Raw genomic sequence first — 24,471 nt, forward strand, 5'->3', positions numbered from 1 at the left:
ATATATATGATATTTTTTTTACAAAATAGACTTTAAAAATAAAAAAATTATACAATCTTTTGTTATTTTAAAATATAATTTGTATATGACGTGGTAATGATTTAAAAATCACATGAACAAAACAGAGAAAAAAATATCATAACTTTTTAATTTGACTTTCTTAAAAATAAAGCATCATATAAAAATTTTATTTTACATTTTTAATCTATATTTCTTTTTATTAATATAAAATTAATTTAATAATATAAAATTAATATCTTCTCAATACCATCAATTATGCATCAATTAATAGACTTTCCGCTACTATGTATCTTATCTAATTTAATATAAATTAACTTCGATATATATATATATATATATATGTATATATATATATATATATATATATATATATATATATAATTTAAGTTCCCGCTTTTTGTGCAAGAATATTTTACTTGTGTACATCGCGCAGATTTACAAGGCTAATTTTATGTCAATTCTTATAAATACACATATGTACATATCTATATATACACTATTATCTATAACGTGTGAAAGCCACGATATTTTTATTATAATACTGATTTCTATTCAGAAAGGAAAAATTTATTCGAATCTATTGTTCTTCATCCACATGTGTTTAATATCGATTGAGGCCTTCCATGGAAACATTTGTATGTTCTGCAGTAAAAAAATATATAAAATTACAAATACATATTTAGAAAATGACATTTAGAAAAAAAAAATACGTAAAAAAATCTTATTATAAAGATAGATTTACCTTTAAGGCAGTCATTGAGTTCGAGTTCACTAGAACTGCACGTGAGGCCCGAAGGTTTTACACCTTTAAAGATCTCGATAACGCTCGGCTTTAAGTTATGAAAGATTAAGGGCTGACCTCGCTTAGCAAAATCCTCTATTAAAGTTTTAATACCCTGTAAATGGAAAAGTTGATGATGGAGAGACGATACAACACTTGATTAATGTAGCATGTCAAAGTATATAAGAATAATAATTAAAGTTTCATTATCCCCTCTTTCAAGATTTCTATTTGCACCTTTGCAGCGGTGAAGTCGGCTGCTTGAATATGCGTGGAATCTATTACAATTGGCATAGCGGTTCCTTCTCGCAATCCCTGCTTACTAATGATGGCTCGCACGTATTCAACACTTGGAAACACCAGACTTCGATCCGGAGTTATGACAAGATATTTACAACCACCGATACTCTATGCAAAAGAAAAGGAATATAATACATTAATATTTTGTTGTATTAAATACGACTATGTCTCGAAATAATATTTTCCTTGAATCTTTTTCTTTTTAATTACTTTCTGATTGAAGATATGCAACTATGTGTGTATAATGTAAAGAAGAAAGTTTAATATAAACACACACACACACACACACACACACACACACACGCGCGCGCGCGCGCGCCACACGCACGCATACACACACACACACACATACACGCATATATATATATATATATATATATATATATATATATATATATGCGTGTGTGTGTGTGTGTGTGTTTATATTAAACTTTCTTCTTTACATTATACATACATAGTTGCATATCTTCAATCAGAAAGTAATTAAAAAGAAAAAGATTCAAAGAAAATATTATTTCGAGACATAGTCGTATTTAACACACACACACGCATATATATATATATATATATATATATATATATATATATATACAGGGTGGGGAAAAAGTATGGAAGCAAACAATTATTTCCGAAACTATTCATTTTTTGACAAAATGTCTTAGACATAATTTTTATGGTATGAAAAGATGTATTATGTGGCATAGACGGCATGACCTTGAAATAACCCTTACGAGCTGCATACAAATAACGTAAAAAATTTCAAATGGAACTCGTCAGTTTTTGTTACAGATTCTTGTAACTGATGTCGAAACGTTTACAAAACACTGTATATGAGCCCCATTCCCTTAAAAACACTCCCAGTTACGAAACAATTGTGATACAAACAATTTGTATGCACATTGACATTGCTTACTGATTTCGCATCATGACGTTCAGTTGCGTCCACTAATAACATGTAATTGTACCTGTTGTCATATGATACACTGTCTATGAGTATTCATAGAATTTTTTGGAAGATGAATAGTTTCGGAAATAATTGTTTGCTTCCATACTTTTTCCCCACCCTGTATATATATGCGTGCGTGCGTGCGTGTGTGTGTGTGTGTGTGTGTGTGTTTATATTAAACTTTCTTCTTTACATTATACTATTGTATATATATATGCATAAAATATTTTTACTGAAAATGCTTCGTTGAAAAATTATCGAAATTTTTTAAAATGAGACACCCTGTGTATATATATATATATATATATATATATATATATATATATATGGGATATATATATATATATATATATATATATATATATATATATATATACACACACAGGATGATATGACAGGATAAATTTTTTTAAATGGGACACCCTGTGTGTATATATATATATATATATATATATATATATATATATAGGGTGTCTCATTTAAAAAAATTTCGATAATTTTTTAACGAAGCATTTTCAGCAAAAATATTTTAGACAAAAGTTGTATGATTTCGAGTAAAACATAAGATGGTGCTATTAATTTGACATTGAAGAGTCACCTGAAGATCACGTGAAGGTCACCTCCAACTTTTTAAATGGAACTGAGAAAAGTACTTAAAAAATTAATTTAATTTTTTATAATGTTTTGGAAAACTCTCAAGATAAGCTACAAGAATATGCAAAAGTATATAGGTCCTATTTAAAAAGTTGGAGGTGACCTTCATGTGACTTTTAGGTGACTCTTCAATGTCAAATTAATAGCACCATCTTATGTTCTACTCGAAATCATACAACTTTTCAAGATCAAACTAATGGCACCATCTTATGTTCCACTCGAAACCATACAACTTTTGTCTGAAACATTTTTTCGAATTATCATTATTTTCCGAAATATTTGGCTGCGGAAATTAAAATGAAACACCTGTATATATATATGTGTGTGTGTACGTATGTGTGTGTGTGTGTATTATGTAAAATATTTTTATAGACTTATATTACAAAGTTATTATAGAGTTATATTTTGGAATCTATAAATTGATATTTAATTCGGGTAAAAAAATAAAAAAAAATGTTTCAATTTATTAACAACTCGTTATTGTTTTTTGAGATAAAAATATGTATTTTATGTGTCACAGGATTTACATAGTGTTATAAACTCACCGTAGCTTTATGAACTCGTAACGTTGGTCTAGCCGAGGCATAAAGTAGGAACAGGAGATTTATACCAATGCCGATTACTATGCCCAATTCGAGTCGTATAAAGAGGCAACATAGGAACGTAGCTACAGCTGGTATGAGATCAATTTCTAAAAATGAATAATGCAAGAAAAATGTGAGTGATTGTAGAAAAAAGATGTTGAAACATAATTGAACAAATTTTTTATATATAATATTGCTCTAGCAATAAAAAATGATTGCAAATTAATAATTATTAATAAATTATAATTTATAATTAATATTAATTAATAATAATAATTATTGGTTTGAGAAAATAATTAATAATAAATAAATTAAGAATAAATATAATAATAATAATAATTATTATTATTATAAATATAATTATTATAATAAATATAATTATTATTATTATAATTATAATAATAATAAAATTAAGAATAAATAATAAAGGATGTATTTATGATCCATCCTGATCTTTTTTCAAGAAGATCTTTTATATGATCAATTTTCTCGTATTTATTTATTCGTAACCGCTTAAGTTCTATTCCACTCTATTATTGTCGTGGCTTTTATTTCATTATTAATTTTGTAAAAAGAAGCGTACTTTTGCTTCGCCACATCGGCTTCACCAGCTGAAATTCCATCATAAAGATGACCGCAGCGATAATGACGGCTGCTAAGGCGGCTTTCGGGATATAATACAAGTAAGGTGTGAGGAACTGTAACGATATAAGTACTAATAAGCCGGTGTAGACGCCACCGAGCGTAGTCTTTACTCCAGACGAGTGATTGACCGCGCCTCGACTAAGGCCACCGCTCACGGGCATCGATGACACAAATGATGATATCACGTTGCACGCGCCTAATGCTAGCATCTCTTGAGTCGCGTCTATCGATTTGCCCTCCGCTGTAATCCGTTTAATTACACACTTAAAATGCATTGCAATGCATTTATTTAAAATATAAATTTATTATTTCAAATCCAAAGTTTATGCGGGACAAAATGTATAAAAATAATTTTTCAGAAGAATTATTATTTATTATCTTATACTTCTCATATTTCATTTTTATATTCTAGTTTTATTCCTATTTCGTAAACTTTGTTTAATTATTGTTTAATAAAATAAATGTTTGAGTGTTTAACACTTTCTTACAGAATACTTTGGCGATGGAGATGGTTTCTAGCAAACTCAACATGGGGACGATCAGACAACCAGTGCCTAGGGAAGAAACCATATCGATGAAGGTATAGGTTTCGTTCCCGACCTGAGCTTCGAAAGGCGGTAAACGGAATTCTGGCAGTCCTTGTTTCACATGACCCGTTAAAATGACGGGCGATTCTCCGAGATGTTTCTCGAAGAGCCAGCACATAACCGCGCAGACAATCACTATGATGATGTTTCTGGATGTGGAAATCAGCCAGAGCAACTTTGTGATGATTTGTTGAAGCTGCGACGGTACTTTGGTATTTTTTGATATTATCGGCCAGTCTTTCACTTTCTATTAATATATCAAAAGTAGCGTTTGAATTTCCTTTGCTATTAAAATATAAAAAACAAGAATATTTCGAAGCAATGTTTTCCACCACCAAACATTTCAAGAGATAAATAATTTTCGTTGTTACATATCCCAATATTTCGCTTCCTTTGATGGACGCGATTAATAAAATTATACTGCAATAAAATAATTTTATTTGTTTAATTAATCAATTATAATTATTGTTATTTAAATATTATGTTATAATATATATATATATATATATATATATATATATATATATATGTAATAATTAATTATACATACATATACAATTATACATTGTACATAAGACAACAAAAATTATTCATCTAAAAGAATGTATGATAAAAATATTGCGTTGAGAAACAACGAAATTATCTGTTGATAGAAGGATTAAAATTATAATAAATTAAAATTATAATTAAAACATCGTTAACAAAAATATGAAGAAAATATTATTTCGAATAATAATCATTTTTCATAATTGTCGTTTGAATTCATAATCGATATTACAAACATTCGCATCGGTTCGTAAATTGACTTTAAGCGACAATGTAAATGGAAAATAATGATGTGCTATAATGATAGCGATAGGAAAGGATAAAACGATTTATTGTAACGAATTTGAAAAAAAAGCAATAACGCCTATAGAGCTAGAGTTGTGTGAAAAATATTAAACTATTTAGTTCAATATTAAACAAATAATAAAAAATAAAACTATTGACTATGCCAATATTAAATAAAAATAAAAAAACAATCTAAAGAAACGGAAATATACATTTATTTAATTTTTGATTACAAATAAAAAAATAATATTTATCTGATTAATAATAAAAAATAAAACTATTGACTATGCCAATATTAAATAAAAATAAAAAAACAATCTAAAAAAACAAAAATATACATTTATTTAATTTTTAATTACAAATAAAAAAAATAATATTTATCTGATTTATTTTTCTAAGAATTTTTCTAAGAATACAATTGAAAAAACTGCAGTCAGTTAAATTTTATATAATTTTAATTTAACAGGGGGGTTTACACACACACACACACACACACACATAAGTTTGTTGTGTGTGTGTGTGTGTGTGTGTGTGTGTGTGTGTGTGTGTGTGTGTGTGTGTGTGTGTAAGCTGTAATAAAATAAATATGTAATCAAAAGAGAATTACTCGATTACGTCGTATGTCTGAATTTAGATTATTCGATTACCATTAAAACAACAAGTTACGATTTAAATAGAATCGCTCTTACTCGGAGAAGCAGAAGAATGATTATGCAGATAACTCCGAGAATGGTATCCCAACATCTCGTCTCGCCGATATGCTCGAAGATACTTTGCCAAACTTCCACAAATTTAGTACCGGTAACTTGGACCCCGAGAATATCTTTCACCTGACTGGTAGCGATGATGATCGATGCCGCCGATGTAAAACCCACGGATACTGGCCCCGATATAAAATCCAATAGGAATCCTAACATATCGATTCGCATAAAAAAATATGGTAAAACTACTTATTAACGACGACTTTATCAATTTCGATGACTTTGACATATGTTATCAAGAACACATCCTTGACATTCAAAAGATTTTAGCTGTCGCACATTAATTATAACAAGGTTATAAATAATTGAAGATAGTGACTAATCGATGGCATAATAATAATGTAAACTTCGTTTTGTGTGGAATATTGAAAATCTATATGAAATTATACATCAGTGGATCCTGACATTGATAATGGGGAGGAGGGGGGGGGGGATTTCTGTAAAATTATTTGATTTAATATTTTTGGTTTCATGCTTAACTTTTACTCCAGGATCAACGACGAGGACATGATGAACCTTCTGATCCCGATGATAATTCAGCAAAATTAATTTCTTTTAATTTGCAGGGGGGAGGGTACCCTAAATTCCTCCTCCTCCAGGATCCGCTAGTGAAATTATACAATAATGGATTGTATAGTTTTGCATTGAAAACACACACGCAGAGGGTATAGAATAAATCTCGTTTCATATAACAAATTGAAAATCCATGGGGGATCATTGAACTTATTTTGTATATAATTTTATAATACACAACGAGCGACGGCTAAAACTTTTTGCAAATTAATCAGGAACATGTTCTTAACAACATACAGGGTGTCCCAAAAGACCCGGACCGGTCGAATATTTCATAAACTATGCACTTTAAAAAGAAATGTTTTAGACAAAAGTTGTATGGCTTGAAGAAGGCCATCAGATAGTGGCAATGATTTGACATGGGAGAGTCATTTGAAAGTCACGTAAAGATCACCGTCAATTTCTTAAATGGAATTTCCTATTTTTTATTAAATATTCGTGTAGCTTATCTCGAGAGTTTCCAAAACACTATAATAAAGTATTTCTTTATTGAGTACTTTCCGAATTATGAGGCTTGAAATCATTTCTTAATTTTACATAAACCGTAAAATATCTTGTAAAATATTCATTTCTCGATTATCTTATCTTAATACTTTTATGTACAAAATAATGAGAGGAATCAATTGGTGTAAAGAACAAACATAGTTGTTTATAAGAAAAAAATATGTAATTTGCTATTAACAATTACATATTTTTTTTTTAAACTATGTGTTTCCTTTACACCAATTTTATGGTTTATGCAAAATTAACCATTTTATGGTTTATGCAAAATTAAGAAATGATTTCAAGCCTCATAACTCGAAAAGTACTCAATGAAGAAATACTTTATTATAGTATTTTGGAAAGCTCTCGAGATAAGCTACACGAATGTGTAATAAAAAATAGGGGGTTCCATTTAAGAAATTGAAAGTGACCTTTACGTCACCTTTAAATGACTCTCCAAAGTCAAATTATTGCGACTATCTGATGGCCCCTTTCAAGCCATATAACTTTTGTCTGAAACATTTCTTTCTAAAGTGCATAGTTTATAAAATATTCGACCGGTTTGGGACTTTTGGGACACCCTGTATATCAAGATCATCGAAATTGGTGAAGTCGTCGCTAATATGCAGTTTTATCATATGTGTATATATATTGGAAATATATTAGCCATATAAATATATAAGAAAGGATCAAAATGTAGATATGTTTTAAATATATTTAAAATATAGTTGTAAAATATATATGATAAAAATGTTTATATTGTAAAGAAGATTCATTGGGAAGATGAAAATTTTCTCTTCATTCTAATGGCACATGTGCAAAATAAATATATTGTAGTTATAAAATATATTGTTGTTTTTTATTCACTTTTTAATTCTATTATACGTGATTATTATAAGTGTATTATATAAGAAGAATATCTCGGAAAGAGAGAATATGATAAGCAATCACTTGATAAGCAATCTACTGATTCAAAATAGTACTTCGTTATATCGATATTCGATGTATATTTTGAATTAAAACTATTATACATATATTTAAAAATTAAAGTAAAAGTATTATTTATGAACAGCGCTAAAGCTGTATTAATTAGAATATAATTGCGAAGGCAATGATTCATGAATTTTTACATGAGATTTGTATTTTTGCAATGTTACCTAAATGCAAAATGCCCATCAGTAGAGAAATGCAGCCCGAGACGAAACACAATAATATTGCGAAATCGGGCCCTAGATGGGCCTTTTGTAATGTCTCTCTTGTTAGAAGTGCGACGATCGCGGTTGGTCCCACAGGTACATCTTTCCAAGAGCCAAAAATTGTATACACGAAACAGGCCATAAAAGACGAATAGAGTCCATACTGTAACCCAGAACAATCTTGTGCATTTTTTTTTAATCATCATAAATTTTATTGTTTTGTTTTAATATTGCGGCAATATTTGTCATTAATTTATGAGAATTAAATTCTTGACAATTTTTAGATAAAATTTTTCTTATGTCTATATCTCAATATATAAAACATAGGAAAAACAAATCAATTACATTGATGAAAATAATTATGCGTACATAATTGTACTCATAACACAGGCCTGCGAGATTTTTCTTTTTAAGATGCAATAGTGATTTCCGACGTAATTTTGTGAGTTGAATTCGAATCTGGCCGCCGAATTTGCGTTGCACGTCACGTTTTTGAGTAATTTGTAATTGAATAGCTCAAAAATCGCTATTTTGGCCAATTTCATGAATTTATTGCGAGGAAACCAAATTTTTTGAAATATTTCTGCCAATGGCATCGTATAATACTAACTTTCGCCTTTCAAATCCACTTTCGATTACTGCCGCACGATTTTTCTTCGCTGAGATATATAAGTCGTAAGAAAATTTACGTTAAAGAAAATTTATATAGACATCAATATGGTAGATCCATGATGTTGAAAGTTAAAAAGACTGACATATGTCAGATTCGGTTGTCCGAAAAAATATTCTAAAGAAATATCTAATACAGTTGTTACACATTTTAATAAATTTTTCTAAATTTTATGCCTTTTTATTGTGATTCTATTCGCCATATTGGATGCGCCATTTTTAATTTCAAAACAGAAGGTTTAAAAATGTATATTTTTATCCTAATTTTGATTCGTAGTGAAATAAAGAGGTGGCACGGTTGATTTAGATCCCTAGGCATGACCAGTCTTATGACTTGTATATCTGAGCGAAAAAAAATCGTGCGGCGGTACTCGAAAGTGGATTCGAAAGATGAAGGTGTGAGTACTGTACGATGCCATTGACAGAAATATTTCAAAAAATTTGGTTTACCTACAATAAATTCATGAAATTGGCCGAAATAGCGATTTTTGGGCTATTCAACTACAAATAACTCAAAAACCTAACGTGCTACGCAAATTCGGCGGCCAGATTCGGATTCAGCACACAAAATTACGTCAAAAATCACTATTGCATCTTAAAAAGAAATTTTGACTCCCTTTTTGCAGGCCTGTGTAATTAATGGATATTATTAGATCTTACCTGTAACGGAAGTCCGGCAACGTTAGCGTACGCTATAGCTTGCGGTATAACAGTGAGTCCTACGGTAATACCAGCTACTAGATCGCTCACTACGTATTTTTTTTGATAATTTGGTAACCACGCTAGGATCGGTATTCTTTTAAATAGCAACTTTTTCTGGCAAGAGCTTCTTACTCGTCGATAAAACCACCTTTTTCCGGAGGTATATAAGGCGTTTTTATCGGAATTTTGTGGCACTGAAAAGTATGAGGAAAGATTTAGATCTAAATTTAGATTTTAACCTTCTGATATGTATATTTGTTTTGTAAGTTTGTCAAAGTTATAAGAATTCAATAATATCCCAACTCTTTTAGTCATTTTCCACTAATATAACATTTATTGGATGACATTTGAAAAACGCGATATGAGTGAAATATGTTTGCATAGAACAAATTGAAATACGAGCAGGAACAAAAATTTACAAAGATATTATAAACCAGGAAAAATTATAAAATGTAAGCGTTTTTACTTTATGGCACGTTCTATATGCTGCTGTTATGTTAACATATCAACGGTACGATTGATAATGATATTTTTTTACATTATCTGCGTCGCTTCGTGAAATTATTCGTCTTTTTTAACGAAAAGAAAGAGAAATATACGAGTCGAATGCACAAAGATGTCAAGGTAAATTATTATTCGACGTATTTTGAAATTATTACTTATTATTCTGCAACATATTGGATGCCCTTGATCAATTAACAGTTTGACAAACGTGTCGAGTTTATTTGAAAGTACGTGAATTTTTTGAAAATATCAACTTTTAAAAAGTATCGCGCATTCGAAATAAAATAATTCTTTTAATTGAAAAATTGATATTATGAGCAACTTATAATACGAAAATCAGTTTTATTTGAGTTTTATTTAGAATTTTAAATAAAATTTAAATAAAAATTGTAATTTAACACTGGAAAATCTCAAATATTCTCGTACAGATTTATTTCAGATGTAAAATAATATGCAAAATATAATAAAAAGTAAATATTTAAAATTTGCAATATATATATACATAATGTCTCATCTAAATTAACACAACGAAATATTCCGAAGACAATGAATTAAAAACAAGATTTCAGAATAAAGTTATTCAAAGAGAAATATAAGATGGTGCCACTGATTTGATCTTGAATAGTCATTTGAATGTCACATGAAAGTCATTTTCAATTTTTTAATTGGAATCCCTAATTTCTTAAATGGAATTTTTCATTGCATATTCTTGTAGTTTATCTCTCTTTCAAAACACTGCAATAAAATACTTTTTCATTATGTACTTTTTGAGATATGAGGCTTAAAATAAAATTTCTTAATTTTATATAAACTATAAAATATTTCATAAAATATCATAAAATTCATTTTTTAATTATCTTACCTCTATACTTTTATGCTCAAAATAATGAGAAAAATCAATTAAAGAAAACACACAATTGTTTTTAAGAAAAATATGTAAATGTTTTACTAATTATTTACTAATAATTTACCAATTATATATTTTTTCTCAAAAACAACTATTACTTTTTTTAGATCAATTGATTTTTCTCATTATTTTGTGCATAAAAGAGATAATTGATATATTGATGTATATTGAGATAATTTCATTGAAGTGGGCGAAACCCACTGTGTTCATGCATATACTTTGCAAAACAAAAGTGAAACAAAGTTCAATTTCAGGGCTAAGGTTAGATGTAGAGTGTATTTCGTGCTTCGTCTTGCAAAGAACATACCTAGACAGTGAGTTCTGCTTCCCTGGGGCTTCATTTCCGGAAAATAACTTAACCCAAACTTATTTCTGATCTACATACAACTAAAAATTTAATTTATATTACTTTTTGGATTATATTATATAATCCAAATCGTATTGTACTTTTGTATTGTACAAAACGGAAATTTTTTTTCGGGGTGGAAAAAGAGAGAAGCCTTTTTTAATACACAAATAGCCCATGTAATTTGTGTACTAAATGTATATAGTGTCAGAACATTACGTTTTAATTATACACATACTAAATCTTTCTTGTTAATTACTCAAAAACTATAAAAGATTGCCAAATAAAACATAGAGAAAAATTCTTCAGTAACCTCATCTTACAACATGTGTAAAATTTAAAATCATCGGCGAAGTATCTTGCAATTAACAATTACATTTTTTTTCCGAAACAATTATGTGTTTTCTTTATTCTTTTTTCTCATCAATTGATTCGTTTTTCTCATCAATTGATTCCTCTCATTATTTTGTACATAAAAGTATAAGATAATCGAAAAATGAATATTTTATTAGATATTTTATGATTTATATAAAAATTAAGAAATTATTTCAAGCCTTATAACTCGAAAAGTACTCGATGAAAAGATACTTTATTATTGTGTTTTGGGATGCTCTCGAGGTAAACTACAAGAACTTTTTTTTTTAGATACATATATACCTGACACCGTGTATATATACATATATATATATATATATATATATATATATACAAAATTTTAATATATATATATATATATATATATATATACATATTAAAATTTTGTAAATATTGTTCAAAATTATTAAATATGGAACTCAAAATGAAAAAATTAAAACAATATCTCATATTTAAAATTTACAATAAAGTATCTTATATTTAAAATATTTATTCTCAGAATAGCCATATTATAATAATGGTGAAACGGAAATTAGAACAATAAATATAATTAACGCGATTTTAGCAGAGGGGGGACGGCTTACTGTGTCTACGCGTGTACTTTGCAAAGCGAAGCGAAATGTCTCATCAACTAAAGCATACTTATTAATATATTCTTCTATGAATCTGGTGCGATACATTGTATTAACACGATGGCGTTTAAATTATTATTTTATCATATAACACCCAAAATAATGGCTTTATATAAAAAATGTATATATACTTTTTTATAGAGTTTTTAAAGAGCTTTATTTTTTGTCTGAAACTTTTTTCTCTAAAATCAATATTTTCGGAAATATACAGTAAAAATATTTGAAACTTTGAAGGGGAGTGGGAGACAAACGAGGTCTTGTCTGCAAAAATTTTTCATGGTGTTTTATACTCAAGGATAAACTTTGGTTAAAATTTCAGTGTAATCGGAGGTTTATGCTTTTTGAAACTTTATCCTTAAATTCAATCTTACAGTTTAATTTCAATCTTCTTGTAATTAATTATATATTTAAATTCAATAAAAATGTTTTTAAATATAATAAGAATATCAGAAAATAAACATATTATCTTGCACATTTCATAGCTTCGATTATTCATGATACATCAACATGATTTCTTTTTTGCGATGTATGCGATATTGTTCGAACGATTATATGAATGATATATTTATAAAATATAAGTAGCGATATAAATCGATAATTTATACGAAAAAAATATATAGAATGAAAAAAAAATATAGAATGAATAGTAACTTATTTAGATCCATATATGTATACATATATCGCGACTAAGATGTTGTAAAGGATAAAACGTAATTTTTATGTCGGTTGAAATACACTTTGAAATGAGATGATTTAACGCGACGCCACACATATTATTCTTGTAAAACTTTTTATATTCTAATGTTATATTTTAAAAAATTGTGCACTAAGTGATTGATTTTTTTGATAATAATCAACGATTAATAATAATCAACGTACTGACAGCAAAAATATAAAAACATTAATACACAAATGGTATATCAGATTCTTATATAACCTTGCAGAGATTCTTACATAAACAGTGCAATATATTTTTATTTTAATAGAAATATCACTATTTACAAAATCATTATTGCGCATCGAAATATTCATTTTTTTGCAACGTATTAACAACAAAAATATAAAAATATCAATGTGCAAATATATCATATAAATTTGCAAAGATTTTTATATAGACAATGAAATCTTTTTTTATTATTTCTTCCGTATCGTCATCTCATTGTTGTAAATAAATTTGCTTCGAAAAATTTTAATTATAAATATGATTTCGTAAATTTTGAAGTACAGTTATTACATTCGGTTTATTACATTCGGTTGCATTCGACTGTAATATTGTATTATTCATGCGAAATACATTGTACATATATCATTTATTAAAAGTATTTCGCACATTATCTTATCTATTTAAGATAATTATTAGAAAAAATGCTGTCGCAATGTACGTCACTTATATTACACGTGCATAAATGCATATATGCGTAATGTGAATTGATGATCGTGATAAAGATAATGTGCCTTGAAACAATTTTTTCAGTTATAAATATCGCAAAACGTTAAAAAAGATCGTTTGACCTTGAAAGTGAAGGTCGATATACGGTGCACGATCATTTTTGCAAATTTTTGCCAACGTTTCGTTGTCGCTCCCGGCTACATGACGCGATATGTTGAATCATACGCTGATTATTTTCTCGTTTTTCACTCTCGCGTTCATTGAACGTCGACGAATTTTCCCACGAATCGTCGATGAGTTACATGCGCTTGCAATTTCACATATTTTATATGAAGAATTACAATTCTATTCGATGCCTTTTTTGAAAAGCAACAGCAAATCTTTAATCGGGATACATTATATAAAATATGTCTTTCAAATGTCATATTTTTCGATCAATTTTAAATCGATCTTCTCTGATAGCAAAAAATATCGAAGAAAATATTTTTTTTTCTTAAGTTCAATATTTCACATTCTTTGTGGTATCTCTTTTTTTGATTGTATATTTTCTTTTAAAATGATTGTATTGGTAAATTATCCATACAGTATGGAATATTGTAGCAACATTATGACAATGTTTTAATGTTGCAGCAAAGTTACAAGAGCATTGCAATATTGTTGTAATATTGTTGCAATGTTCTGTGCTGTTTGGAATACAGGGTGTCCCAAAAGTTCCGGATCGGTCGAATATTTCATAAACTATGCACTTTAGAAAGAAATGTTTTAGACAAAAGTTGTATGGCTTAAAGGACGCCATCAGATAGTGGCAATGATTTGACATGGGAGAGTCATTTGAGAGTCACGTAAAGATCACCGTCAATTTCTTAAATAGAACTCCCTATTTTTTATTAAATATTCTGGTAGCTCACGTCGAGAGCTTTCTAAAACACTATAATTAAGTTAGTTTTCATTAAGCACTTTCCGAATTATGAGGCTTGAAATCATTTCTTAATTTTATATAAATCGTAAAATATCTTGTAAAATATTCATTTCTCGATTATCTTACCTTAATACTTTTATGTACAAAATAATGAGAGGAATCAATTGGTGTAAAGAAAAAACATAGTTGTTTTAAAAAAAAATATGTAATTGTTAATTGCAAATTACATATTTTTTTTTAAAACAACTATGTGTTTTCTTTACACCAATTGATTCCTCTCATTATTTTGTACATAAAAGTATTAAGATAAGATAATCGAAAAATGAATATTTTACTAGATATTTTATGGTTTATGCAAAATTAAAAAATAATTTCAAGCCTCATAACTCGAAAAGTACTCAATGAAGAAATACTTTATTTAGTGTTTTGGAAAGCTCTCGAGATAAGCTACACGAATATGTAATAAAAAATAGGGAGTTCCTTTTAAGAAATTGAAAGTGACCTTCACTTTCAAATGACTCTCCAAGGTCAAATCATTGCCACTATCTGATGGCTCCCTTCAAGCCATACAACTTTTGTTTGGAACATTTCTTTCTGAAGTGCATAATTCATGAAATATTCGACCGGTCCGGGACTTTTGGGACACCCTGTATATTTTGAAGCTGCTTTGTGGTGTTTGTAAATAATTAAGATATAATAACAAAAATCTCTTACCTTCGAGATTAACAATTTTTGCATCTTTGGTGATAGCATGAGCACTGCCAGGATTACCGTTCAGAGCATTCGATTCATTATTGTTGCTGCGAAGAACATCGTCAAGCGCGTTATTGCTGAAGCCGGTCAGTGTTACCTCCCTGCGGTTCTCCATGTCGTACTCCTCGTTGACGTTGTACTTGGACATGACGCGATTGCCTGAGATCGACGATATCGATCGAAGCGTGGAATTCGGAAGAGATGCATAAATTGACGCAAACCTATATAAAGCTGATATATTTGCTTTTCAGATGGACCCCATCCTATCGAGAGCTCTTGTTCGCACGGCGATTCTAGAACGGACAAATGAGTGTGTTAATTTATATTGTTATTACTGCATATTGATGGACATTGTTTTTTTGCTTGTCGCTTTTATCAAGTGACGCGGTAGCGTCGCGACATCAAGTAACATAAAAGAACTGGATCCGACTATTGAGAGCCACTATTTTCGATATGTCGAAGCACTATCAAATAATTTATCCGGAATTTTACGTCATATAAACTTTTGATTAAAATACCTCAAGAATTAAAACGGTAATCAAAAATTTAACAACATGTTTCTAATACAATGTAGATACAAACTATCGATTTAAACAGTTTCAATAAAATTGGTGCAGTTAATGCCCCTTATTCAAATCGTATAGCATAAAGTTTATATTTTATAATATAAAAAGTGTATTTATTAAATAATGAAAATATTAATACACACACAATATACATATACAGGGTGGGGCATTTATCTTGAGACAAGATAATATCTCGATTGGAGTCGATTATTTTGAAAAAAGTTTTAGACAAAAGTTGTATGGTTTCAAGGGGGACATAAGATGGTGTTATTAGTTTGATCTTGAAGAGCCACCTGAAGGACACGCGAAGGTCAGCTCCAACTTTTTAAATGGGACACCCTATATGCTTTTACATATTCTTGTAGCTCATCTCAAGAGCTTTCCAAAACACTATAATTAAGTTAGTTTTCATTAAGTACTTTCCAAGTTATGAGGCTTGAAATCATTTTTTAATTTTACATAAACCGTAAAATATCTTGTAAAATATTCATTTTTCGATTATTTTACCTTAATACTTTTATGTACAAAATAATGAGAGGAATCAATTGGTGTAAAGAAAAGACATAGTTATTTTTAAGAAAAAATATGTAATTGTTAATTGCAAATTACATTTTTTTTTTCGAAACAACTATGAGTTTTCTTTACACCAATTGATTTTTCTCATTATTTTGTACATAAAAGTATTAAGGTAAAATAATCGAAAAATGAATATTTTACAAGATATTTTACGGTTTATGTAAAATTAAAAAATGATTTCAAGTCTCATAACTTGGAAAGTACTTAATGAAAACTAACTTAATTATAGTGTTTTGGAAAGCTCTTGAGATGAGCTACAAGAATATGCAAAAGCATATAGGGTGTCCCATTTAAAAAGTTGGAGCTGACCTTCGCGTGTCCTTCAGATGGCTCTTCAAGATCAAACTAATGACACCATTTTATGTCCCCCTTGAAACCATACAACTTTTGTCTAAAACTTTTTTCAAAATAATCGACTCCAATCGAGATATTATCTTGTCTCCAGATAAATGCCCCACCCTGTATATATATATATATATATATATATATATATATATATATACATATATATACATATTTATAATGTATAATATTTTATAAAGTTTTATAAGAAAAACATAAGTAACAAAAGCAAAAGTGACAATTTATTATAAGTTATCAATCTGAAAAAATTAAACTCATTCTTTTATATAGATATAGATTCTTTTATATAGATATATTGTCTAAATTTCACATTATATTCTAGTTATAAACGACAGGTACGCAAATTTTCATATCTTATTTCGATCTGAAGACCTTCATGCAATTTAGAATTTGCGTAAACCTTTTTTTAAATTATATACATTATATAAAAAGTGTTTTGGGAATTAAAGCAATTTTAATTTATTTAAAATCGATTACAAATTAATAGCACATAATTTATTGTATCTTTGTATTTATTGTATTTGTATATTGATCTCATATCAGTTTTTAAATTTCTCATTTCTTAAAATTTATCATTTTTTAAAATTATTAGATTCTTTAAAGACATTTTTTTTTTTATGTATTTGGCGAATTTTTTTTTATTTTTGTGAAGTATTTTTTAGTGAGATTTTATTTATATTCCATTTTTCCCACACTCGCATAATTCTTGTGATTTCGACTTTTTGATTTAATAATACTTTAGATGTTTTTTTTCTCAAGGCATATTCACTCAAACAATTGTCATTTAGATTGTTATTATATGATTATATTATACTTAAACACAGGATTTCCTTACTATTTTGAAACGCAAAATTTATCAAGAACCGACAATTTCAGATATAATTATATAACGCACAATTATATAATTTTTTTCTATATTTGAATATATATATATATATATATATATATATATATATATAATTAAATATATTTTGTGTTATTATGTTTTGATATAATATAATGATTTTGGTAATAAATATAATCTTATAAATTTATATAACTAATCGTTTCTTTTAAAAACATAATTAAATAAAAGAATATTTTGGTAGATTATTTCTTGTTGAAAATCTTTTTTATTTTTGCACAAAAAATGGAATAGCAATCTAAAAATTTTTGCATCGTGTTTTTTTTCAAAAACAGATAAATATGCATCAGTATAAATATTATTACGCTTACAATTGTCTGTGCAAACATAGATTTCTCAAATGGATAGTAAAAATGTATTGGCAATAGTAAAAGATATAATTGACGGAATTTTGCAATCAGCTTCGCAAAACACTTGTAAAAGAACGGATTTCGTCCTAATGGCAAGTACTTGCGGCGCGAATTAAACAATTCGTTTTCTCAATAATGTTCTTTTTAATGAATTATACAATTTGTTAAAGAAAACATTTAGAAAATACGTAAAATAATTATCATTTAAAGTTCCTTAAATAATTATGTATATAATTAAATTTAATTAGCATCAAAACATTGATCTGCATGTATTATCTATTTGATTTTGATTAAAATATATACGCAGAATGAAATTATATGTTCAAGATAAGAGAGATTGCATCTTATTCTGATATGATATACAATTAGAAAACAATATTCTAAGATAACTTTTGATCGATATTTGTATAAAATGACAAATAAAAGTTATCACGTCAAATCGATCGAACTATTTCATGACTTGCCGTTTATTTGAACATCGAGCTCGTTAGAAGGCGGAAGCGTGACGATACCGGAAACCGCTGTTTGATGATGATACGATGAATAACAAGTCAATGTGAAAAGACGAGCACAAAATTATTCGAATTATATGTTGAATCTAATATTATCCTGAAGTGTAGCATACGAGAAAAGCAATATTTCTCGGAATTTTGAATATAATAATGCGTGCACCATTACGTCAGAAATATGTATCTGTACAGGTCTTAGTAAGATGTTTACGTAATTAATTTCATATTGAAAAATACTCTTTTGCCTTCCTCGTATGGAATAAGCATCGTTCTCATTACTGTCTATCTACTGGCCTCAGACAATACGACTTATGTAAGACGATATCGAGCACATTACAATTGGCTGTTATAATTTGATACAAATAATTCAATGATTTTTTTGTTCATTTTCTAAAGGTTTTAACATTTACACAATATAACACATCAAACGATTCGAGAAAATTTTGTGATTGAATTAAATTATTAAATTGAGGGAAATATCCTTCGCATTCCATAGAATAAAATTTTTTAATTGTCATTAAAAAATCTGGTTTTTGATGCCAAGTTTATATGTTTAAGGTATACTCGTTTTATAATGAGTATGTGATTATAATGAGTATGTGATGAATATGTGATTATAACAACGGCATTTTTTAAAAATAACTTGGATAATAAAAACGTATAATTTTGTAATAAGTATACGTTTATATATTTACAATGTTTTATTCATATTCATATAATTTTGCGAAATTATTAAAAATAAATATAAAAAATAAAGTCCCCCTGACTGTATTAAATTTAGATTCGATGTATTTGCATCAAATTACATGTTTGATGTTTTGATTTCGAATAATTACAACATTATTCAAGTTTTTCCTTGTATCAATTATTCTTATGCTTCCGCTTGTTTCTCTTGTTTTACGTGCATAAATATTTGATAAATATTGTATTTTCTCACATGGCATCACTCAAAACAATTGTCTTTTTAGGATCATGAAGTATATTTAAATACAATTTTCGTAATATTTCGTTAGTATTTAATTTCTTTTTCTGTCTCATCATGAATTTCACCTCAACTATCAAATTTCTTGATTTTACAAGACTTTCGCCAACAATATAAAACTATTTCACGAGATATTATTTAAAATTATAAAAAGAATATTCAAATATTTTTATCTCGTTTTTATCTCAAAGAGTGTATATATTAAATATATGAATCAATAAAAAATTTTTGATATTTTATTACAATGAAACTTAAGATATTATCATATATTATTGCTCGATTATAAAATTTAGGTCATTAGATATCTTTTTTTATGTTTCAATTAATATTTCTGTTCTATATATATAATTTGTTAAAGTAATAAATATATACACAATCACACATTCTGATTGTTAATAACAATGAAATGTGAAACTATTTCGCGAGATATTATTTAAAATTATAAAAAAAATATTCAAATATTTTTCGCTATCTCAAAAAGTGTATATATTAAATATATGAATCAGCAAGAAATTTTTGATATTTCATTACAATGAATCTTAAGATATTATCATATGTTATCTCTCGATTATAAAATTTAGATCATCAGATATCTTTTTTTTCGTTTCAATTAATTAATTTTTAATTATTAACATTTAATTAATTTTCAATTATTAATAATTAAGTATTAATTTTTTTCACGTTCTGTATATATAATTTGTGAAAGTAATAAATATATACACAATCACACATTCTGATTGTTAATAACAATGAAATGTGAAACTATTTTGCGAGATATTATTTAAAATTATAAAAAAAATATTCAAATATTTTTCGCTATCTCAAAAAGTGTATATATTAAATATATGAATCAGCAAGAAATTTTTGATATTTCATTACAATGAATCTTAAGATATTATCATATGTTATCGCTCGATTATAAAATTTAGATCATCAGATATCTTTTTTTTCGTTTCAATTAATTAATTTTTAATTAATAACATTTAATTAATTTTCAATTATTAATAATTAAGTATTAATTTTTTTCACGTTCTGTATATATAATTTGTGAAAGTAATAAATATATACACAATTACACATTCTGATTGTTAATAACAATGAAATGTGAAACTATTTCGCGAGATATTATTTAAAATTATAAAAAAAATATTCAAATATTTTTCGCTATCTCAAAGAGTGTATATATTAAATATATGAATCAGCAAGAAATTTTTGATATTTCATTACAATGAATCTTAAGATATTATCATATGTTATCGCTCGATTATAAAATTTAGGTCATCAGATATCTTTTTTTTCGTTTCAATTAATTAATTTTTAATTATTAACATTTAATTAATTTTTAATTATTAATAATTAAGTATTAATTTTTGTCACGTTCTGTATATATAATTTGTGAAAGTAATAAATATATACACAATTATACATTCTAATTGTTAATAATAATGCTTGCTTTTTCAAATGCATTTTAATTTAAATATACTCAAAAACTAAATTCTATGTTATACTAATTCTATGTTATTCGTTCAAAGTCATGTTTTAATTTATTTAACTTAAATATGTATAATTTCTTCATAACTAAAGTATTCTATCTAAGAGTGAAGAATTATCACGTTTCTCTAATAAATTTCTCAACGCGAAAAATTCATCATATATAGAGAAGAAAAAACGGAAGTTTTTGCTATTAAGCTGCTCTTATCGCGCAATTAATTGCGATTCATCGTTCAAGCATTTTGCACGTGATAAAAGAATGCCGCGGCGAATAGCTGTCCACGTTTTTAAATGGATCGTCAATGAATCATGCCGCCTCGCGTTAACTGAGGAAATGAATAGTTCACCTGGGAATCCTTGAATCTTTTTGTGGTAAGTAGACAACTGTAATTTCGAGCTCGGAATGCCGTTTCCCCACGTTATTCATAATGTTAAAATATCATTAATGTTTAACTCACATTTATAAGATAAGCAATTTTTTTGAAATGTTTGAAAACTAACACGATTAAATAATTCTTATTAAATAATTTGAAATTTATCTTTTAATCAAAACTTCCTAAGAAGAATTTTATTTATAGTCATATAACATTATCGATTTATGGAAACAAAAATTGCAAATCTACAATTAACCATTTCACGTGATTAAAACAATTCTCATATCATGATATGTCGCCATATGTCGATATCGTATAAATATAAGTAAAACAATACAAATATATCTATAAAATATCTCGTAAAATAATTAAAGAATGTCTTGAAAAAATAAGAAATTAAAAAATTTTAAGTGTTTCGCAAATTAAAATTGATATTGTCTTCTGATGATCCTATATTTTTTCCATTAGAATGTTTAAATTTTGTGTTTTTGAAGAAATATGACTAGAGGATATGAAATTAATATCACATGCAAATTTTGCGATTGTAGTATGAGGAAGTGTATCGGAGGTCTATCATATAGCGGTTTTTACCTCCAATATCGTCAGACACCGTAACTGAAAAAAACATCGCTTTGGTCAAGGTTTCCGTTTATAAACGAAGTCGATATCGACTAACACGACGTTTACGAAATTGTTTAATTTTAATTTTATATTCTTTGAGAAGAGAATGTGCGCCATGGGAGTAAAAAATTAAATATAACAGTGATTAAATACGAAATAGATTTTCTCCGCATATTTCAAATAATTGTTTAAAAAAATAATTAAAAAAGAAATTCAAATCTCAAGAATATAAAAATTTAATTTATATAAACAAACTAATAGGGGAACAAAAAATTCATAAAGTTTATTTTATACAATTTTTTATTTGCATATATTTTTTAATTTAAGAATTTTTATTATTCGTTTATTATATAAAAAAATACTTGATATACCAGCCTTTCCCTAAAAAAAATCTGTTATTACAAAAGATATTAATTGATGAAAGATATATATATCTCTTGTATATTTATGTGTGTATCTAAATTAAGAATACGTGATCTCGTTCTTTAACGTATGCAAAATATCACGATGAATTAGCGCAAAACCTGTTTCAGATCTCCACAGTTGCTGCGTAAATAAAGTAAATCTATGTGCGAAAGTTTATTAAAAGGCCTATAATCCTACATAAAGGCGGATGATGCTTTCTCTGCTGCAATTTCAGAATTTATCGTGACTAATCAGTATTCCTCTATATAAGTATGCGTAATGACGCGCAAACGTTTTCGCTTTGCTCTTTTCGCAAACAAGCGCAAAAGTAAAGTGTGTCATTTAAATTCGAAATATGTTTGAGCATTTCCATTCCATATGTTAATTCGAGTTTAGTGCGAGACTTAATATTAGTACAAAAAAGCTATCAAACGAAACATTTAAGTATCCTCGACTGTCTGCTTCTTCATGATCGCTTCGTGCATTAAGCTAAAAATGATCTTTATTTTATATTACTTTTTAAATTAAATTTGTCAGAATAAAAAATTTATTAAAACATTTAAATTAAACATTTAAATTTTTTAATTAAACATTTAATTAAACATTTATATATTTGAATTTAAATTTTCTTGAAGATCGCCAGTAAATAAATAAAAGAAGTAGTTAAAATCGATCAACACTGGCAATATTTATTGAAGTATTGTGATTTTTTACCTCAATAAATATTGCCAGTGTTGATCGATTTTAACTACTTCTTTTATTTATATATTTGCTCTAATATAACACATAATGCGAGAATTAACGCACCTTTTCCGGTATTATGTATTCACGAGAGTTTAAACTTGTCGCCCTACATTTATCTCGCGAATTAATCGTATTAATACTCACCTCTAACTGTCGTCGTAATATTACAGGTGAGATTGAATTCTACTTTTCACATTCATCGTCATTTCGACATGCGCGCCAAGTCCGGAAGCGATGACGCGCGCGTTTTACCGTTCGCTCCTCGCGAGTCGCGTTCTCTTCTTCTCGGCGAGCGATCAGCTGCTTGCTACCGAGACGCTTTCTCGCGCGCGACTGTCGTGCAAATATGCCGAAAAAGCGGAGGAAGTACGGGTGCGGGTGGTTGTTTGCGACCGCGCGTCCACCGACTCTCTCGCCAGCGCGGAAACGTGGAGGTGCGTACGCTCGCTCACCTCATGTCCTGCGATCTGACAGTCGCGAATTTACTCTTTTGCGGTATGCAGTGTCGGGCGCATGTTGCGCGATCGACTCCGGTGCCCCGCCATGGGCTACATGTTTGTGACATAATATCGAGAATCGGGAGGAGGCAATCCCATCCGCTGATCTCATTCTTCTTCTCTGTTTTGATCAGGTTTTTCCCCAGCTCGGACACGAGCATCTTAATCACGAATGGATTATTCGATTACGATCAGTGTTTGCTGTAGAAAATTTCAAAATTATCTAAATAATGATAAAGATAAAAATCCGTAAATTTATCTTAGATGAGATAAAAATGATTTTGCTTTTACTTAATCTGGATGAAAGATGAGATAATTATTGCGATAATCTAGATAATTACCTAGATATTTTTGTTTATTTTAGAAGACTATAAATATTTGTAAAAAATGTGACGCAGATTATAAATGGGATATTAAAATCATAAACATATTCTTTCTCTTTTCCTAAAGAATATTTAAATATTATAATAGCAAAAAGATATATAAATGATATGATAAATATTTATTTATTAATTTATATTTATAATATA

General features: G+C 27.9%; 1 protein-coding gene across 1 annotated transcript; it reads right to left on the minus strand.

Annotated features, from left to right (window-relative positions):
• Window positions 1-407: 407 nt before the first annotated feature.
• LOC105249402 (sodium-independent sulfate anion transporter) lies at window positions 408-23,948 on the minus strand. The gene is made up of 11 exons (XM_011254837.3): window positions 23,589-23,948; window positions 15,521-15,852; window positions 9,692-9,927; window positions 8,324-8,525; window positions 6,039-6,259; window positions 4,420-4,765; window positions 3,870-4,172; window positions 3,248-3,393; window positions 1,040-1,210; window positions 764-917; window positions 408-663 (listed from the first exon to the last, which is right to left on the minus strand). Exons 2-11 carry the CDS (start codon window positions 15,705-15,707, stop codon window positions 623-625), a joined length of 2,007 nt encoding a protein of 668 aa, XP_011253139.1. The 5' UTR covers window positions 15,708-15,852; window positions 23,589-23,948; the 3' UTR covers window positions 408-622.
• Window positions 23,949-24,471: the final 523 nt, after the last annotated feature.

This window comes from Camponotus floridanus, unplaced genomic scaffold (assembly GCF_003227725.1).
Source record: "Camponotus floridanus strain SB8 unplaced genomic scaffold, Cflo_v7.5 scaffold18, whole genome shotgun sequence".
Lineage (NCBI taxonomy): Eukaryota > Metazoa > Arthropoda > Insecta > Hymenoptera > Formicidae > Camponotus > Camponotus floridanus.

What these genes read in the sequence shown, in the direction of transcription:
- LOC105249402 (XM_011254837.3), bottom strand. Translation starts at nt 15,707, where the DNA reads ATGTCCAAGTACAACGTCAACGAGGAGTACGACATGGAGAACCGCAGG. An exon ending in TTGCCGGACTTCCGTTACAG is followed by an intron (nt 8,526 to 9,691) that starts GTAAGATCTAAT and finishes TCTGGGTTACAG; the next exon opens with TATGGACTCTATTCGTCTTT. An exon ending in TACGAGTTCATAAAGCTACG is followed by an intron (nt 1,211 to 3,247) that starts GTGAGTTTATAA and finishes TCTTTTGCATAG; the next exon opens with AGTATCGGTGGTTGTAAATA.